General features: G+C 38.0%; 1 protein-coding gene across 1 annotated transcript; it reads left to right on the top strand.

Annotated features, from left to right (window-relative positions):
• The first annotated feature begins 7,259 nt into the window (after positions 1–7,259).
• On the top strand, positions 7,260–18,664 carry LOC125254303. Its single transcript, XM_048168876.1, has 2 exons — positions 7,260–7,516; positions 17,108–18,664. The coding sequence occupies exons 1-2, from the start codon at positions 7,483–7,485 to the stop codon at positions 18,580–18,582; spliced, it is 1,509 nt and encodes a 502-aa protein (XP_048024833.1). The 5' UTR covers positions 7,260–7,482; the 3' UTR covers positions 18,583–18,664.
• Positions 18,665–19,463: the final 799 nt, after the last annotated feature.

Below are 19,463 nucleotides of genomic sequence, written 5' to 3'. Positions count from 1 at the left end.
CATGGCTCGTGACATTCGCAGTTTTGTCTTGGCTTGCTCGGTTTGTGCCACTGGTAAGACTTCCAACCAACCCCCAGATGGGTTACTCCAACCGCTGTCTGTCCCTTCGAGACCCTGGTCCCACATTGCGCTAGATTTTGTCACTGCCCTCCCACCCTCTCAAGGGTACACGGTCGTTTTGACCGTAGTGGACCGATTCTCGAAGGCGACTCATTTCATTCCCTTAACTAAATTACCCTCTGCTAAGGAGACAGTAGTAACTGTCGTTGACCACATCTTTCGGTTACATGGCCTCCCGGTAGATGTGGTGTCCGACAGGGGTCCCCAATTTGTGTCCAAATTTTGGCAAGAGTTTTGTAGATTACTGGGGGCGACTGTCAGTCTTTCATCTGGGTTCCATCCCCAGACCAATGGTCAAACCGAGAGAGCCAACCAAGATTTGGAGAGAATGTTGCGATGTTTGGCTTCCAAGAATCCTTCCTCCTGGACAACAACAACTCTCTATGATTGAGTACGCACATAATTCGTTACCAGTGTCTTCCACGGGCCTCTCACCGTTTGAATGTAGCGTAGGTTACCAGCCACCTGTTTTTCCCAGTCTGGAATCCGAAGTCGCGGTCCCCTCCGCTCACGCCTTTGTCCAGAGGTGCCACCGCACTTGGAGTAGAGCCCGTGAGACTCTTCTGCAAGTGAGGGCGCGCACCAAGGCTAAGACTGAGCGCCACCGGTCGAAGCCTCCCGTATACATCGTGGGTCAAAAAGTGTGGCTTTCTACCAAGAATATTCCGCTCCGCTCCGTTTCTAACAAGTTAGCTCCCAAATTCATCGGCCCGTTCCCTGTCACCAAGATCATTAGTCCGGTGGCAGTCCGACTCAAACTTCCTCCAGCGTACAGGAGAATTCATTCCGCCTTTCATGTCTCCAAGATTAAACCTGTGTTTCATTCACATCTTAATCCGCCTACTCCGGTTCCCCCACCGCCGCGACTCGTAGACGGGGAGCCTGCTTATTCGGTCAATTGTATTCTGAACTCAAGGCGGAGGGGACGTGGATTCCAGTACTTGGTGGACTGGGAAGGTTACGGTCCGGAGGAGAGAAGTTGGGTTCCTGCTAGGGACATCCTGGATCACTCCCTTATCGATGATTACAATCGACAGGTAGGTGGTTCTGGGAACGCCGTGAGGCGTTCCTAGGAGGGAGGGTACTGTCACGGTTGATGAATCCGCTGTCTCATTCTGGTGTCTGTGTGTTTGTGTGAGTGTGTCTGGTTGATTGTTTCATGTGGGCGTCGCCGCTGATTGTTTGATCAGCGGCAGCTGTGTGCAATTACCATCTGCCTATTTAACACCTTGTCTTTCGTCTCGTGTTTGTCAGATCGTTGTTTGGAGTCCTGGTGTTGTGTCCTGTGCTCTCTCGTGTTTGTTTGTTGCCCGGAGTGGATTATCTCGTCGTTGTTTCCTGTTCCTGTTCTTCGTTGGACTCTCACGTTGGATTGCACTCATGGACTCACGGACTCACGGGCTCACGGCACCTTCTCACCTCACCACTGGATTCCCGCTGCCCATCGAAGTCCCTGTGTCACCACTCTCCTGTTGTTGTCTTCTTTGTTTGCTGACCTACTCTGTGTGTGAAGCTCTAATAAAGAGATTAACTTGCGATTGCATCTGTCATTCTTTCCGTGACAAAAGCAACACAATTACTGAACATTTTTGCTTAATTTAATTGGTTATAATCTATATGTAGCACTTATTATTATTATTAGTAGTAGTAGTAGTACTAATATTAGTATTATTTTTTTAAGTTGAATCTACCTAAATAATTTTGTAGCATTAACCGAAACTGTGCTATGCATAGGGTTGGATCAGGAGAGTAAATGTTAAAATTAAGTGTTATACAGCCACAGTACAGCTGTACTAAGTTCAGTGAAGTGAGTAATGTATTACTTTTTCATTGCAAACATTTGCTATGCAAACTACAGCAGCTATTTAAGCTTACAAGAACAGTCAAGAGTCCATAACCTGTACAACTCCTCTTTAATCAGTTGTGTAATGTATTGACAAATGTTAGGTCATTTCTTTAGTGTGTCATCGCTCATAAATCTAGTGTTTACTCAACACATGGGGGTGAAATTTATCCAAACCAATTGAGTGCAAAAAGTTACCACAGTTTTATTTAGTAGATTCTATTTTTACAGTGCACCTGTAGTGTACTTAAAACCTTAAAAATATATTTTTAAAAAGCTCTACCAGCATATGATAAAATATTAATGAAATAAAATGCCTCTTAAGTGCACTTAAAGAAGACTTTCATTACTATGTTTCTTAACACACTTAAGTACACTTTAAAGTACATTTTTAAGTCACAGTTTTAATAATCTTTTGTCATACTTAAAAGAAGTACACCTATCCTGATGTCTTAACTAACATACAAAAGCACATGTAAAGTATTTGATTATAATTTTAACTGCCAAAAGCAACCATTCTCTTGCTTTTTTAAAAACATTTTTTTTTTTTTTTTTTTTTTGTACTTTGTCAAATGATTAAATGATCTGTTACGTCGTCCTCTTTATTGCTGCTTCGTGATTTTTGCATTCTTTGGCTACAGCAGTTAACAGTTTACTTTCAGTCGCCATTGTGTCAGCAGCTGTTGCTTATATTCAATAGTGTGTCACAGCTGGTTGCCAAGGATGTGAAGTTAAGGTGAGGATCTAATAATCCAAAGAATAAGGCACTCGGGAATAAAGTCAGGGGCAAAAAGACACTCTAAAAACTGAACCAAAGGGGAATATAAATACACAAGATAATGACTGATCAATCAGCAAATAAGAAATCATAGCATCCAAAAATACAGGGGTTAAACACAGGTAAATAGAATAAAATCCAAGAAACAAAACACAGACACAGTGAGGATACGAATCAGCAGACATTGATTTCATTCCACAGTAGACTAGCTCAGACATGTTCACCTTCATTACTTTAGCACTTACAGCACTTACAGACACTTTCAAGAATGCAGACTTAAAATGTTGATGGGATGAGGCAAATATATTTGACTAATTATGACTAGTTATTATATTATACCATCACTAACTAAACATAATTCTTTAGGTGGAAGCCAGAATGGTGAATCATTTAGAAAAGCATCTGTAGCAGCAAACCCCCTCCCATCAGTTTCTTGCTGTACAAATACAAATAAAAGAAGAAAAAAAAGGAAGGAAGGAAGGGGTGTGGAGTGTTTTTTTTTTTTTTTTTTTTTTGGGTTTTACAAGTAAGTGTATGTGGAGCGGCAGGAAGAGAAGAGGTCGTTCTGTGTAAATGAGGCCAGTTGAGGACGTGCCTCGCTGTAAACTCTCATAATAAATAGTGTTACATGAAATATTCTATATTTTGATATAAATATATTTTATATACATTTAAGAGTGAGCTATAATTATTTGGGAAATCACTTTCATAAGAGAAATTATGACTGTCCACATCTCTAAAACGATTAAGTTTCATCAGGGCCATTATATGACTGTTTTTGACCATTACGTTTATCGTTTTTTTTTTTTTTTTTTTTTCAATAAAACAGTAAAGTTTCTGTCTCCTCCCACAGAATCTCTGGTGTAGTAATATGCCCTCTTTTTCTTCATAGTTTCCTCCCTATGAATCAGTACAATGACATTCAATAAGTGTCTGATTAATAAGACTTCCAAGGAATTTGCAGAACAGGAAACTTGGATCTGACCTGCCTCAATCATTAGAGTGGTTGGAAAAGCCAAAATATCTGAAAAAAAAATGTTCAAGGCTAAACACCCTAAGCATTCCAGAGAGGACATCTTACACAAAAACAATGATTCAAGAACTTCATGTTTATATATAAATGAGAAGAGAAAGCCTGAGAAAAGAACATTCATCTGACAGATACCTGATAATCTTGGCACTTACCAAAACGACGTATCCAAAACTGTTCTAAGGAATATGTTGTTACTGAACTGCTCCTGCTTTTCTTTAATACCGTATGTCTGTGTTGTTACTGCCAAACAAGTTAAACTAAAATACATTAATTAATCAAAGTTAATTAAATAATCTAATTTCTACATAAAATATGTCACAACCACAAACGCAGTCTGTTGAAACAAACAGCACACAAAGATGTTTTTGTGTCGTCACTGAATCCACCATGAAAACATTCACAGACCAGGGTGGAAAAAAGTAACTGGTTTGGCCAAACATTTCCATATACAATATACCTGCTCGGCCAAGAGGCCTGTTTCAGTTCAGCAATATTCCAGGAATGTCTGGTGAATCGCTCTCCTGCCAAAGCGTCTCAGTCAGCTGAGGTCAAGACTTGGACTAGGATTGTCAAAATTGGTGGAGAAATGTTTCACTCTCATGCAAGATTTCCTGATAAAATTGGGAAGTAATTTTTCCATCCATGATTGCAAGCTGTCCTGGCCCTGATGTTAGTTGATGTGCTTTATATTTATATATATATATATATATATATATATATATATATATATACAGCCACCAGGGAATACCGTTTCCATGAAAGAGTGTTTTTCTATAGTGCATCCTGGTGCCATGTGTTCCCCAGGTAAGCGAAGCACACGCACCCGGCCATCCACGTGACGTAAAAGAAAACGTGATTCATCAGATCAGGCCACCTTCTTCCATTGCTCCGTGGTCCAGTTCTGATGCTCACGTGTCCACTGTTGGCTCTTTCAGCGGTGGACAGGGGGCAGCATGGGCACCCTGACTGGTCTGCAGCTATGCAAAACAAACTGTGATGCACTGTGTATTCTGACACCTTTCTATCAGAACCAGCATTAACGTCTTGAGCAATTTGAGCTACAGTAGCTCGTCTGTTGGATCGGACCACACGGGCCAGCCTTCGCTCCCCACGTGCATCAATGAGCCTTGGCCGCCCATGACCCTGTCTCCAGTTCACCACTGTTCCTTCCTTGGAGCACTTTTGATAGATACTGACCACTGCAGACCGGGAACACCCCACAAGAGCTGCAGTTTTGGAGATGCTCTGACCCAGTCGTCTAGCCATCACAATTTGGCCCTTGTCAAACTCGCTCAAATCCTTATGCTTGCCCATTTTGCAGGTGATCATAAGAGACTTCCATTAAAAAAAAAAAAAAAATATATATTAATTATTCTTAATTATTCCAAACTTTAGAACGATACAGTATTGGTTTCAATCTTGTACAGAAAATTTGCCAGTATCACTGTGGAATGTGCAAACCTCATACATGCACCGTTGGCTTCCTCTCGTCATGAATCATGTTCTTATTTAGTGTTTTACATACCATATACACACAAACAGAGATGCTAGCATGTCTCAGAAATTACTGTATGTCTTAAGTTTTTTTTCTTTATTGCACTATGAATCTTTACATGGTATGTTCAACAAAAACATGAAAATGTATTAAAGTTTGTGTATTATTTAAGCTGGCTGTTTGTCTGTTATTGTCACCTAGCTGACATTTTATAACCAATTTATGTAGAAATACATACTTAAGCACAACACTCTTGCAACTTAAATATGCCTCCCATCTCATACTTAACCCAAACACAAGTTTAGACACAACTGTGGCATCTGGTCTATGACTGTCAAATATCTGTGTTGTAATTTACTGTGATCTCAGCACACACACACACACACACAAACATGCAACCACAAGGCCACATGGTACGGTTGGTGTATTTTTGTACACAGCTCTAACAGGGAAAAATTACAAGAAGTTCCATGACAATGATTCTGCAAAGCCAACATAACCATCTGTTTAGAAGCGATGCAATACAGATCCACCTACAGTGAAATTAACCCAAAGATTAGGCTTTCTGCTGCTGTAATATTTAGTGTAGGAGCATTTTATAATTGCGCCAGAAAAAAGTCCTCCTGGCCCCCAGAATGCTACAGTATTTGTATGAAAAAAAAAAAATGTATGTAAATGAACTGGTGAATAATTTAAGTGTTTAATAAGAGACAACTTTTTATGTAATTTGTAAAAATCGACACTTAAGTTTTGAGTGTTTAGCAGGATGAGCAAGTATATTGGAATATTACAGTTCCTCAGATAATCACAGCCGTGCTGATATTAAGGAAAACAGCATGATTATCACGACATTGTGATACTACTTTTATACAACAGTTCAATAAACAAGATTATATTGAGTACTTACATTTTAGACACAATATTGCCAGTTACTCTTTCTGTTTTTGCTCGGCCAACAAAAATAATTCCAAAAGTACAGCCGTCACGTGACATTATACACGCTGTGGTGTTTTTTTTTTTTTAAATCAACAAATAGTTTGAGTGAATGATTCAACGACTCATAGTTCATCAACGAACAAATCACTTGAATGAATGATTCAATGACTTACTAATAAAAGATGGCATATATATATATCACACTCGTAGCCGTACGATATGACTGTATATCAACACGGGTGTGATTCGGCCGTAATCACAGCGTGCTGATACAGCCATATCGCACGACTACGAGTGTGATATTGCGTTTTAAGAGAGAGAGAGAGCGTTACTGATAGCAGTCTGATATAATATTCATTCTTCAGGTTGATGTCCATAATATTATATCCATTATAAAAATCAGTTTGAATGTCATTCATCCTCAGCATGGATGAATTTATAATGTTTGCTGTCAGTCAACGGTGTGGATACAGTACTGCAGAATCACAGATTCTGCGTCTTGAAGTATGACCAAAATAAGAAATTTTCACCGGAAAATGTCATCTGAACAAGTAAGTAACATGTCTGACACTTTTGTTCTGACCAACTGAGAAAAAAGCATTACAATAATTCACACTGCGAATGGTGATTAAATCTAACGATCGCTTAGCTCAGGTCATGTCAAACCGTGCAAATTATTCTTATTGTTACACTATCTATCTATCTATCTATCTATCTATCTATCTATCTATCTATCTATCTATCTATCTATCTATCTCAGTTTGACCCCAAATATGAAAACGCACTGAATAACGATCAGTTTTCTAAAAAAGAATATAGTATATCAAAATAAAGAAGGCCTATAGGTTAGTCAGTAGCCTATTTATTTTTGCACAAAAAAAAAAAAAAAAAAAAAAAAAAAAAAAATGCATACGCACAGAGGGGGAAAAAACTTAAGACACTTAAAAAATTATTAAAATCAGCAAATTCTTACATATGTTAGATGAAGACAGGAAGCATAGTCTTGGCGTGTCCTTTTTTCTTTGACAAACAGTTAGACTTATATCCTATTGCACAACCCACCTCAGAACAGATCAGAGCAACATCAAACACAATGGAGCGACATTTCCGTGAATTACAGAAACTGGTCATATATGGGTAAAAGAAGAAGAAATGGGAACTTATCATGGGACATGAAACCGTTTGTAAACTCGTACAGGACATGTTTAGTGAAATGCATGTGTTTCAGCCAGTCATATCTGAAGAGCTTAAAGGATTAAGAACGTGATTTTTGATGAATGCTCATCAATTCTGTCGAGATGTTTTCGAGAGGTATGCTAAACTTTTCTTATATTTTTTTTCTGACATTTACCTTTTAGCCTTTAATGTCTTATTGTAGGGTATTATATTCTACATAGCATATCATCAAGTAGCCTCCGAATTTACTTTCACTTTCAGCTGATTTTTTAAGTTTATTTGTTTGTTGTTTTAAAACCAATTCATGAATGAATATCAATGTCAGTGGCTTGCAGGATATATAAATATATATAAAAAACAATGTTGCATTATGGTGGCAGTGAAAGTCTCATGTAACTAAACTAAAATGTTGCTAAATGTTTCTTTAAAAAGAGATCGCTGAACTGGAGGAGGCGCAGGGAGGAGGACCGTTAGATAGGCGCGTGCGTGTCGCACATAATATAGGCCTAATATAGCCTGAGTATATTCCTTTTTCTTTTCTTTTTTAAAGACACTTAAGTTACCGTTTTATCACTTCACAGGGTTTACAGGGTTGAGTTTGGTTGAACTGGGTGAAAGTTCAGTGACATTTTCTTGTATTGATAATAAAACATCTCATAGTAAAAGAAGTAGCCTAATCTAAACAAAATGTTTACAACATAATTTGATATTTTAAAAGTTATTATTTTAAATAATTAATACACTGTAAAAATCATGTACTGTGTCTGGGCCTGTGTTTCACGCAGTAATTTGCACTTTGCTACTCTAAAAATGGCTTGTTGGTTTTACAATAAGTTTTAATTTGTTAACAGTTAGTTAATATGAACTAACAATAATTCTACAGCATGTATTAGTCTTAGTAAATGTTCAAATTACTATTGACTAATACATGGACTGTTAACTAATATGAACAAACAATGAACAATTAGATTTTAATTAGATTAGCTAGTGTGTGTGTGTGTGTGTGTGTGTGTTAAACTAAGACTTGTTAGGTTTTTTTTTGTTTTGGTTGTTTGTTTTTTGGTGGTGGTGGTCATGTCCGTTGTGCCGAAGAGAGGAGCTTACAAGTGTCCTTGATTGTCTGAAGGGGAAGGAGAGGCCTTACACAGACCGCTATAAAATATAAGCATAAATGACAGCCTGCTGTTATCATTCCCCATTATATGGTTAGTGTCGAGTGTGTTTGTTGGTTGATAAACCTTTGTTAGTGTTCTGGAAGAATAACTTGATCTGAGAAATGAGTGAGATATTTTGGTAGATTTAGTGCTTTTGAATGAGAAATTAACTCCTGTGCCAAGCTGAAAGTTGGTTAGGAGAATTGTGTGAAGAGTTTTGAAAAGTGACTTAAGTATTGAGAAATGTGTCCTAAAAAAAAAACCTAAATATAAATATATATTTAAAAAAATGGGTGTGATTTTTCAAAGTAAACGTTCATTTTTTAAAACAAGAGATCATTACACTTAAGGGCAAATCAAATCTACATGACACACACTGGCCATTAATAACAAATCACAAAAGCATCTTTGAGCACAATTAAATAAAAATGTTTGTACCAATAAGTATTGTTGAAGAATATCCAGCGACTCACCGCGCCTCAAAACATCGTCCAAATGAGGTGTGTAGACCAAAAAGCCCACACACTCTAACAAGTGGGGTTTTTTTGGCACTGAGAAAGGTCACAACGTGACCACAACATTTACCGGTTTTTATTTAAGTAGAGGTTTTACCTCGCAATTGTTGGTTTCCCTCATTGTTAAAGTGTGCGGGCTGATTAAATAACAATAAAATAATTTATTACAACATAAATATGAATAAAATAAAATTTTGCACTTTCTTGCACTTCAACTTTCTACATGTTCAACTACTAAGGCTTCCTACTACTAAGCAATGTTCAGAAATGCCCAAACCCCTTTTCGCTGTACGCTTACATGAAAAAATATAGTCATGTTTTTGAGTACACTTTGTAAAGAACACTTCCTAATAATAGTATTTTCCTACATTCTCACATTTCTTTAGTGCTCTTAAGAGATATATCTTGGCAGCTGTGTTTTTTTCTACAATTTAAAAGTAGCACCACACCGCACTATGTTTCCTTTTTGTCATTATCTCCATCTCTCTCAGTTTCAAATGAAAGTGTGTGCCTCTGCGCTTGTGTGACATGTGTGGCTGTACGCTTGCTTAACACAGTCATGTGATTTGACACAAACATTAAACAAAAGTACAGAGAACATTTTAATGTGATGCAGAAACTTACATAATTTTATATTACAGTAATATAATTTTAATATATATATATACAGTACAGTCCAAAAGTTTGGAACCACTAAGATTTTTAATGTTTTTAAAAGAAGTTTCGTCTGCTCACCAAGGCTACATTTATTTAATTAAAAATACAGTAAAAACAGTAATATTGTGAAATATTATTACAATTTAAAATAACTGTTTTCTATTTGAATATATTTCACAAAGTAATTTATTCCTGTGATGGCAAAGCTGAATTTTCAGCATCATTACTCCAGTCTTCAGTGTCACATGATCCTTCAGAAATCATTCTAATATGCTGATCTGCTGCTCAAGAAACATTTAATGTGTACAATTGTACAAAATATTTGTGTACAATATTTTTTTTCAGGATTATTTGATGAATAGAAAGTTCAAAAGAACAGTGTTTATCTGAAATCTAATCTTTTGTAACATTATAAATGTCTTTACTGCCACTTTTGATTGATTTAATGCATCCTTGCTGAATAAAAGTATTCATTTCTTTAATTTCTTTTCAAAAAAATAAAAATAAAAATTCTTACTGACCCCAAACTTTTGAACGGTAGTGTATAATGCTACAGAAGATTTGTATTTCAGATAAATGCTGTTCTTTTGAACTTTCTATTCATCGAGGAATCCTGAAAAAAAAGTACACAACTGTTTTCAACATTGAAAATAATCATAAATGTTTAATGAGCAGCAAATCAGCATATTAGAATGATTTCTGTAGGATCATGTGACACTGAAGACTGGAGTAATGATGCTGAAAATTCAGCTTTGCATCACAGGAATAAATTACTTTGTCAAATATATTTAAATAGTACACAGTTATTTTAAATTGTAATAATATTTCACAATATTACTGTTTTTTACTGTATTTTTAATTAAATAAATGTAGCCTTAGTGAGCAGACGAAACTTCTTTTAAAAACATTAAAAATCTCAGTTTTGGACTGTATTGTATATATATATATATATATATATATATATATATATATATATATATATATATATATATATATATATATACAGTGGGTACGGAAAGTATTCAGACCCCCTTAAATTTTTCACTCTTTGTTATATTGCAGCCATTTGCTAAAGTTTTTTTCCCTCATTAATGTACACACAGCACCCCATATTGACAGAAAAACACAGAATTGTTGACATTTTTGCAGATTTATTAAAAAAGAAAAACTGAAATATCACATGGTCCTAAGTATTCAGACCCTTTGCTGTGACACTCATATATTTAACTCAGGTGCTGTCCATTTCTTCTGATCATCCTTGAGATGGTTCTACACCTTCATTTGAGTCCAGCTGATTGGACTTGATTAGGAAAGCCACACACCTGTCTATATAAGACCTTACAGCTCACAGTGCATGTCAGAGCAAATGAGAATCATGAGGTCAAAGGAACTGCCTGAAGAGCTCAGAGACAGAATTGTGGCAAGGCACAGATCTGGCCAAGGTTACAAAAAAATTTCTGCTGCACTTAAGGTTCCTAAGAGCACAGTGGCCTCCATAATCCTTAAATGGAAGACGTTTGGGACGACCAGAACCCTTTCTAGAGCTGGCCGTCCGGCCAAACTGAGCTATCGGGGGAGAAGAGCCTTGGTGAGAGAGGTAAAGAAGAACCCAAAGATCACTGTGGCTGAGCTCCAGAGATGCAGTCGGGAGATGGGAGAAAGTTGTAGAAAGTCAACCATCACTGCAGCCCTCCACCAGTCGGGGCTTTATGGCAGAGTGGCCCGACGGAAGCCTCTCCTTAGTGCAAGACACATGAAAGCCTGCAGTTTGTTAAAAAAACACCTGAAGGACTCCAAGATGGTGAGAAATAAGATTCTCTGGTCTGATGAGACCAAGATAGAACTTTTTGGCCTTAATTCTAAGCGGTATGTGTGGAGAAAACCAGGCCCTGCTCATCACCTGTCCAATACAGTCCCAACAGTGAAGCATGGTGGTGGCAGCATCATGCTGTGGGGGTGTTTTTCAGCTGCAGGGACAGGACAACTGGTTGCAATCGAGGGAAAGATGAATGCGGCCAAGTACAGAAATATCCTGGACGAAAACCTTCTCCAGAGTGCTCAGGACCTCAGACTGGGCCGAAGGTTTACCTTCCAATAAGACAATGACCCTAAGCACACAGCTAAAATAACGAAGGAGTGGCTTCACAACAACTCTGTGACTGTTCTTGAATGGCCCAGCCAGAGCCCTGACTTAAACCCAATTGAGCATCTCTGGAGAGACCTAAAAATGGCTGTCCACCAACGTTTACCATCCAACCTGACAGAACTGGAGAGGATCTGCAAGGAGGAATGACAGAGGATCCCCAAATCAGGTGTAAAAAACTTGTTGCATCTTTCCCAAAAAGACTCATGGCTGTATTAGATCAAAAGGGTGCTTCTACTAAATACTGAGCAAAGGGTCTGAATACTTAGGACCATGTGATATTTCAGTTTTTCAAGTTTTTAATAAATCTGCAAAAATGTCAACAATTCTGTGTTTTTCTGTCAATATGGGGTGCTGTGTGTACATTAATGAGGAAAAAAATGAACTTAAATGATTTTAGCAAATGGCTGCAATATAACAAAGAGTGAAAAATTTAAGGGGGTCTGAATACTTTCCGTACCCACTGTATATGTATATACTATATATATATATATTAAAGGAAACGATACCGAATAAGACAAAAAAATCAAAAGAAGTAGGGATGGGGACTAAAAAATTAAGATTGGACTTTTACAGTTTTTCTCAATCGATTTGACACATTTCTCCAAACTCAAGTCATTGTTCTCAATACAGCTAACACAGTGATCTGAACACTTTGTAATTGTCCTAAATAGGTTGTAAATTTTCCTTCATTTCATGACGTTTATCTGAGTGAAACGTTTCTGGAACAAGAACAAATGTAGGGTGGGGCTTGATTTTGTCAATGGGGAATTGATTGGATGGTTGTGGTTTCCTATTGGTGGATCTCATGTGAGTGACAGGTTGCCCCGCCCTCATCATCAGATAATCATCATGTACTATACTCTAGCTATGAACTATTACCTTCTGGGAGAAGGTAAAGGATCCCACGATGCAAATTGAACCCATTCAAAAATTTGTTTGTGCCGGTATCTATCAAGTTGCTAAATCTGGAGCAGTGACGCCTATTTTTATGTGCTTGTGTATTGGATGTGTATTTATTGTATGTATTGTGTGTATATATTTTTTAGGTCTACCAGGTGATGTTGGAACATTTTGAGTCTACTCCAAATTTCCTTACTAGGGACAATAAAGTATATTTCATTTCATAAGAGAAGAGATGCTGCCAGAGGGAGGGGAATTTAATGTTTTTGATTGAAGGTTACAAGGACACAATTTTTATTATTATTATTATTATTATTATTTTTAAATGAAAATTCTGTCATTAATTACTCACCCTCATGTCGTTCCACAGCCATAAGGCATTCATTCATCTTCAGAACACAAATTAAGATATTTTTGATAAAATCCGATGGCTCAGTGAGGCCTGCATTAACAGCAAGATAATTAACATTTTCAAATGCCCAGAAAGCTACTAAAGTTATATTTAAAACAGTTCATGTGACTACAGTGGTTCAACCCTTAATATTATTAAGCAAAATAATGACTTTATTCAACAATATCAACAATTACTACTGCTTCATGAAGCTTCAAAGCTTTAAAAATCTTTTGTTTTGAATCAGTGGGTCAGAGCGTGTATCAAACTGCTAAAGTCAAATGATTTCAGTAAACGAGGCTTCATTACGTTATAAGTGTTTCGAAACTTTAAGAAATTCCACGTGTCTTAGGCATTTTGATACACGCTCCGAACCACTGATTCGAAACAAAAGATTCGTAAAGCTTTGAAGCTTCATGAAGCAGTGTTCCCTTTCAGTCGGTCACGTTCGACGTACTCCAGTAGTGACCGACGAATTGGGATATCGCCAGAGAGCCCTATCAGCTTTGAGTGAACTAAAACAAGCCAATGGAATTGGTGTGCGATATTTGCATAATGCACACCGCCCCCGCCAGGTGGTATAAATAGGGAAGCAGATGCAATCGCACACTGTCTTTCACTTCGCAGCCAACCTGTGTGTTCCTGCTATTAGACTGAGAGTGACTTCTCAAGCCCTTTGAAGAGCTTTTTGGTCCCACTTTATATTAAGTGGCCTAAACTACTATGTACTTACATCAAAAAATAAGTACAATGTACTTATTGGGTTTATATTGAATTGCAAAACACTTTTGCTGCTATTGAGGTGGGATACAGGTAAGGTTAGGGAAAGCTTTGGTGGTATGGGTAGGTTTAAGGGTAGAGGTCAGGTGTAAGGGATGGGTCAACAGTGTAATTATAAATGTAATTACAGAAATTAATTACAGATGTAATTACATGCAGGTGTTTTTAAAATATAAGTACAATGTAAAAACATGTATGTACACATTAAGTGCATTGTATCAAATGATTAATTTAAATGTAAGTACATAGTAGTTAAGGCCACTTAATATAAAGTGGGACCAGCTTTTCTTCTACAGTGCTGGCATTAAGGCACCTTACAGCGAGGCCCGGGAGCTTTCCTAGAGTGAGCTTTTCAAGCTATTTATACAGCTCTCAACTGCTGTTTTCACAGCATTATTTGCCCCATTTGGTTTGGGATTTGGTCCGGTTCCTCTGTGCGTGTGACTCAGGGAGTGGTGTACCTGCAGTCACATCGCGGCTATTCCCTGTTCCCTCACCTCGCCAGCAGGTGGCATGAATGTCGAGGCCGCCCCTTCGTGCCATCTCCCATACACCCTGTCATATGTCCGACCCCACTTCGGGCTGCTATGCTGTCCGAGTCGGGTCCCAACACTCTGCCTTGCTGCCCCACACCGGGTACGTCTGTGGTGCTTTTGGTCCCGCTGGCTCAGAGTCTGGAGGCCTGGTAGCACTTCCCAGCCCATCCCGCTGGCTCATCCGTACTATCAGACTCGGCTATGCGATTCAGTTCGCCCAGCACCCCCTGGTGTTCAGGCATGTCCATTACACTCGTGTGTCCCTGGACAGTGCTCTTGTCCTCCTGGCGAAGGATGCAATCTTGTTCTAAATGATCTCCCCCAGTCGGTTGTAGACACTATCACTTCCGCTAGAGTTCTGTGCTTTCCTTCCTGCAAGAGGGCTTGGAGTGAAGGCTGTCTCACTCCACCCTCAAGGTGTATGTTGCCGCTATTGCCGCACATCACAATGCAGTTGATGGGAAGTCTTTGGGGAAGCACAACCTGATCAATCGTCAGGTTCCTGAGGGGGGCAAGTAGTGTTGTTTTTGGCGGCCTGTTTTGATTTTAGTTTTAGTCTAGTCTTTGTGTCAAGCTGTCATTTTAGTTTTTATTAGTTTCAGTCACATTCATACTCTTTTTAGTCTAGTCAAGTTTCAGTCGACTAAAAGTCTGAGCATTTTAGTCTTATTTTAATCAGAATTATCTATGACTATTTTCGTCTAGTTTTAGTCGACGAAAACTGATGACATTTTAGTCTAGTTTTAGTCAATGAAAATTGTATTTTAGTTTCTTTTTAGTAATGTAATTGTATTTAACCCAGTCAATATATTATAAGTACCTAGTAGTATGGACGAAACCAAAATTCTCTTTTAGCCAAACCTAAGAAAATGTTTGTTCGTTTATTTATCCATGTCTTTTTAGATAACTGGTATCAATCTCAGACAAAATAATTTGCCAGATCTATGGAAACCCTACTTAGAGGTTGTTCCACATTATTAAGCAAGTCACAGTTCTCATGCAATATGGGGAGGAAGAAAGATCTTTCTGAAGATGAAAAGCATGAAATGGTGCAAAAGGCATGAAAACAACTAATATTGTGTGAAACTGAATGGAGATTAAGATTTGTGAGTGATTTAGAGCACAGCAGAACTCGGTCAGATAAAGGCTTATTGAGGAAAGTTCCTGTCAAAAAATTTAATTGTATTAAAAGGGCAGCTATAAAAAAGCCAGTGTTGAGCAGCAAACAGGTATTTGAAGCTGCTGGTGTCTCTGGAGTCTCAAGAAGCTCTCCATGCAGGCTGGCAGTTGTGCGTAAAGATGCATTTCATCCACCCTAAACCAAACCTCACAAAGAGAAACATTTACAGTGGGTTTAGAAATACATGAAGACTAATTTTTAAATAGTTTTATTCACTGACTAATGCCGTACTACAATGGATGGTCTAAATGGTGGATTTCTGGATGGTTGGTGAATGGCCACCACGTTCCAACAAGACTGCGACGTCAGCAAGGAGCTGGTGGGTGATGATTTGGGCTGGAATACTGGGAAGTGAGATGGAGGGTATTAAAATTACTTTTGCAAGATATGTGGAGCTCATAATTGGCCATTTTCAGCTATAGTATAAAAAGGAGGATAGTGCATAGTACAATGCACTATTTGTACAATGCACTATGCACTATCCCATGCTGCAAAAAAAACACCACAGCAATAAAACTGTTTGAAAATGTATTTCTACACCCACTGTAAATGTTTCTCTTTGTTAGGTTTGGTTAGTGTTGGCTGAAATGCATCTTTACGCACAACTGCCAGCCTGCATGGTGAGGCTCAACACTGGCTTTTTTTATAGCTGCCCTTTTAATACAATTAAATTTTTTGATAGGAACTTTAATTAATAAGCCTTTATCTGACCGAGTTCTGCTGTGCTCTAAATCACTCACAAATCTTATGATAATTTGATAATCTCCATTCAGTTTCACACAATATTAGTTGTTTTCATGCCTTTTGCACAACATTGCACCATTTCATGCTTTTCATCTTCAGAAAGATCTTTCTTCCTCCCCATATTGCATGAGAACTGTGACTTGCTTAATAATGTGGAACAACCTCTAAGTAGGGTTTCCATAGATCTGGCAAATTATTTTGTCTGAGATTGATACCAGTTATCTAAAAAGACATGGATAAATAAACAAACAAACATTTTCTTAGAAAAACTAAAATCTGAATGTTTATTGTACTGAAATCTTACTGATATGTCAATTGCATAACAATTTGGAACACAGTGTACTTAACTGAGACGTTTGGGTGAAATCACCCATCACTAGATATTGTTGAATAAAGTCGTTATTTTGTTAACTCTCCCAGTTCAGTCCTATGCAAATGCACTGCTCAGTGTTAGTTAATGCAATAAAAAAGTCCCAACACAAATGGATGAAGTTACTTATGAAAGTGCATTGAACTCAATGAAATTGTGACAAAATGCTCACCAATTGTGTTGCTTCAGCTCAATTTATAAAAGTAAAACAAGCGGCAAAAATGTGTTTATTTGAGTTTGACTTCTGTGTTGTTCTTATGTGCAGGAGACCAGAGTTCACATCCCAATCACAAGTGCATTTGTCCATTAAAGCTAAAAGACACCATAAAATGTGTTTTCTTTCTTTTCCCTAGGGAAATGTGATGTGAAATATAACCCACTGAAGAGTGAATCCGAAGGAAATGCTTCTAACAAGAGGATCTGTGCACCTAAGATCTTTTATTTTTTTACCATATTATTTTTGGTCACCTTTATCATCTTTATTTATTTGCAAGATTACTTTAAAATATTTAATGCCAAATTTGAAGCACCTATCATGCAAAAAAACGAGAGTAAAGACACTGACCTGCCAAATCCTTCTCCAAGCACACATTTACCATCCGTCCAAACACCACACGTCGACCACACATCCACCAGTCCTCCGGCTCCAAAAGCGTGTGGTGTTCAAGTGAAGGACGGTCCTGTGATTAAAGTCAGGAACCTTCACACATATGTGACTGGCTCTTATATGGATTATCGCTTTGGAGGGAAACAGATAAAGACAATTGCCATTGTTCTCCGTGAAGAGCAGGTGAAATACAGCTGTGTGATGTGCTGTGATGGGAGGAACGTGACCTCACCAGCGGAATACACAATTCATTACGACCACTTTGGTTTTGAGTACGGCACTGCTACCATCACGTGTCACATCAATAGCCCGTGTTCGATACCAACGCATGTTGCAATAACAGCCAGAGAGATCTCGGAGAGCATAACATCCTTCCTACCTGTTAGAAACAGAGATGTTCCAGCAGTCTTCCCATATCAATTTACAGTCTGCATCTCTGTCATGTATGACTACAAGAATGTGTTGAATTTAGTCGAGTCAATGGAGATGTTCAGACTGCTTGGTGCTCAAAGGGTGGCGATATATAAAACCAACTGTGATTCAGACACACAGAAGGTTCTGGACTACTATGTGAAAAGAGGTTTTGTGGAGATCATCCCATGGACCATTAAAAATCACATCAAAGTGTCTAGTGGCTGGAGGAAAGATTTATCTCCAGGTGAACTGCATTACTATGGACAAATTCCTGCGCTTAATGACTGTATTTATCGTTACATGTACCAAAGTCACTATGTGGCTCTACATGACCTAGATGAGCTCATTCTGCCTCTCAAGGTGAAAACCTGGACGGAGCTGTTGCCTGAGCTTGAGAAGATGTACGGCACTACTGTGGGCTTTGAGTTTGAGAATAATGTATTCTCTTTCACCGCAAAAGCTCATACGGACTACAAGCAAGACAAATGGAAAAATGTACCGGGATGGGATATTTTAAATTATATAGAGCGAATACCCAATGACCCCAAAGCTTTCAACAATTACAAGATTATAGTAAGTCCTCGGCTAGCTCTGAAGGCTACTGTACATGGCCTGCTGGAAACTGTGAATCCTGGACCCTCCACAGTAAGGGTGAGCAACTCCATTGCTCGCATGTACCACTCGAAATACTTTGAATACCCCCAAAACACAAACCTTATAAGAGATGATCATCTGTGGGACTATGCCAAAGATCTTATACCTGCTGTTTCTAAAGTTCTACAGGACTGTGGATTCACTGAGGCCTAAATGATTGTCATGATGTACTGTCTGTCACTGGTTTCAAGTCAGTACAAAAAGTAAATAAATAAAATAAGTTTGAAAAACTAAACAAGTGAACAGATACCATTTGGAGAAACCGGAAGTATACTAACCATGTTCCGGCATTCCCCTCCGGCTCACGGACAGTCTGCGTGAGGTAATTTTTGTGCGCACTATCTAGTGGATCGTTCTTTGCAAGCACTCCAATCACTCACACATGCACTGTTGTCCACGCGGACATAAAAGTCTGGTTGCACGCAGATGGAGTGCACGGACAACAACTGTGCGTGAGATGCAGTGGAAAATTGGCCTTTACGCATTCCTACAAGTTATACATTACTATGATAAAGAATTCAAAAGAGGGATAAAAGACTATCTCAGATAATTCACATCTAAATATATTCCATTCTGACAACTCAGGGATGAGGAATTCTGTTGAGAAAAGTAGGCTATTCGCTTTTTTATATCATCCAGTGAAAGCCAAACAACATCAAGTGACAAATCAAGAATATTGCTGGAGATAATGTGGAACAATAATAATGACCATTAGTATACTTTCTGGGGTTTGCCTTCTTATAAAATAATTTTGGGAAGAAATACATTCAATTATTGAAGATACAGGTTATATTTTAAACTTAAGATAAACATTTACCCAATTCAATGACCTGATACATTTTAAATAGACTACTGAAGTTTACATATTTTGTGTCAGTATTAAATAAAACTGTTGGAAGAATTCAGCTGTTTTACACAGTTACGTGTATTTTTAAACTTAACACAACCTGTGTATTCATTCACAGCATCCAACACAATCTGTGTAGCCAAGAACACCCATAAATGTGTTAATATTTTGCATTTACACATCCATG

The sequence above is a fragment of the Megalobrama amblycephala genome, linkage group LG19 (genome assembly GCF_018812025.1).
Source record: "Megalobrama amblycephala isolate DHTTF-2021 linkage group LG19, ASM1881202v1, whole genome shotgun sequence".
Lineage (NCBI taxonomy): Eukaryota > Metazoa > Chordata > Actinopteri > Cypriniformes > Xenocyprididae > Megalobrama > Megalobrama amblycephala.
This window is presented reverse-complemented; position numbering and strand designations above follow the sequence as displayed.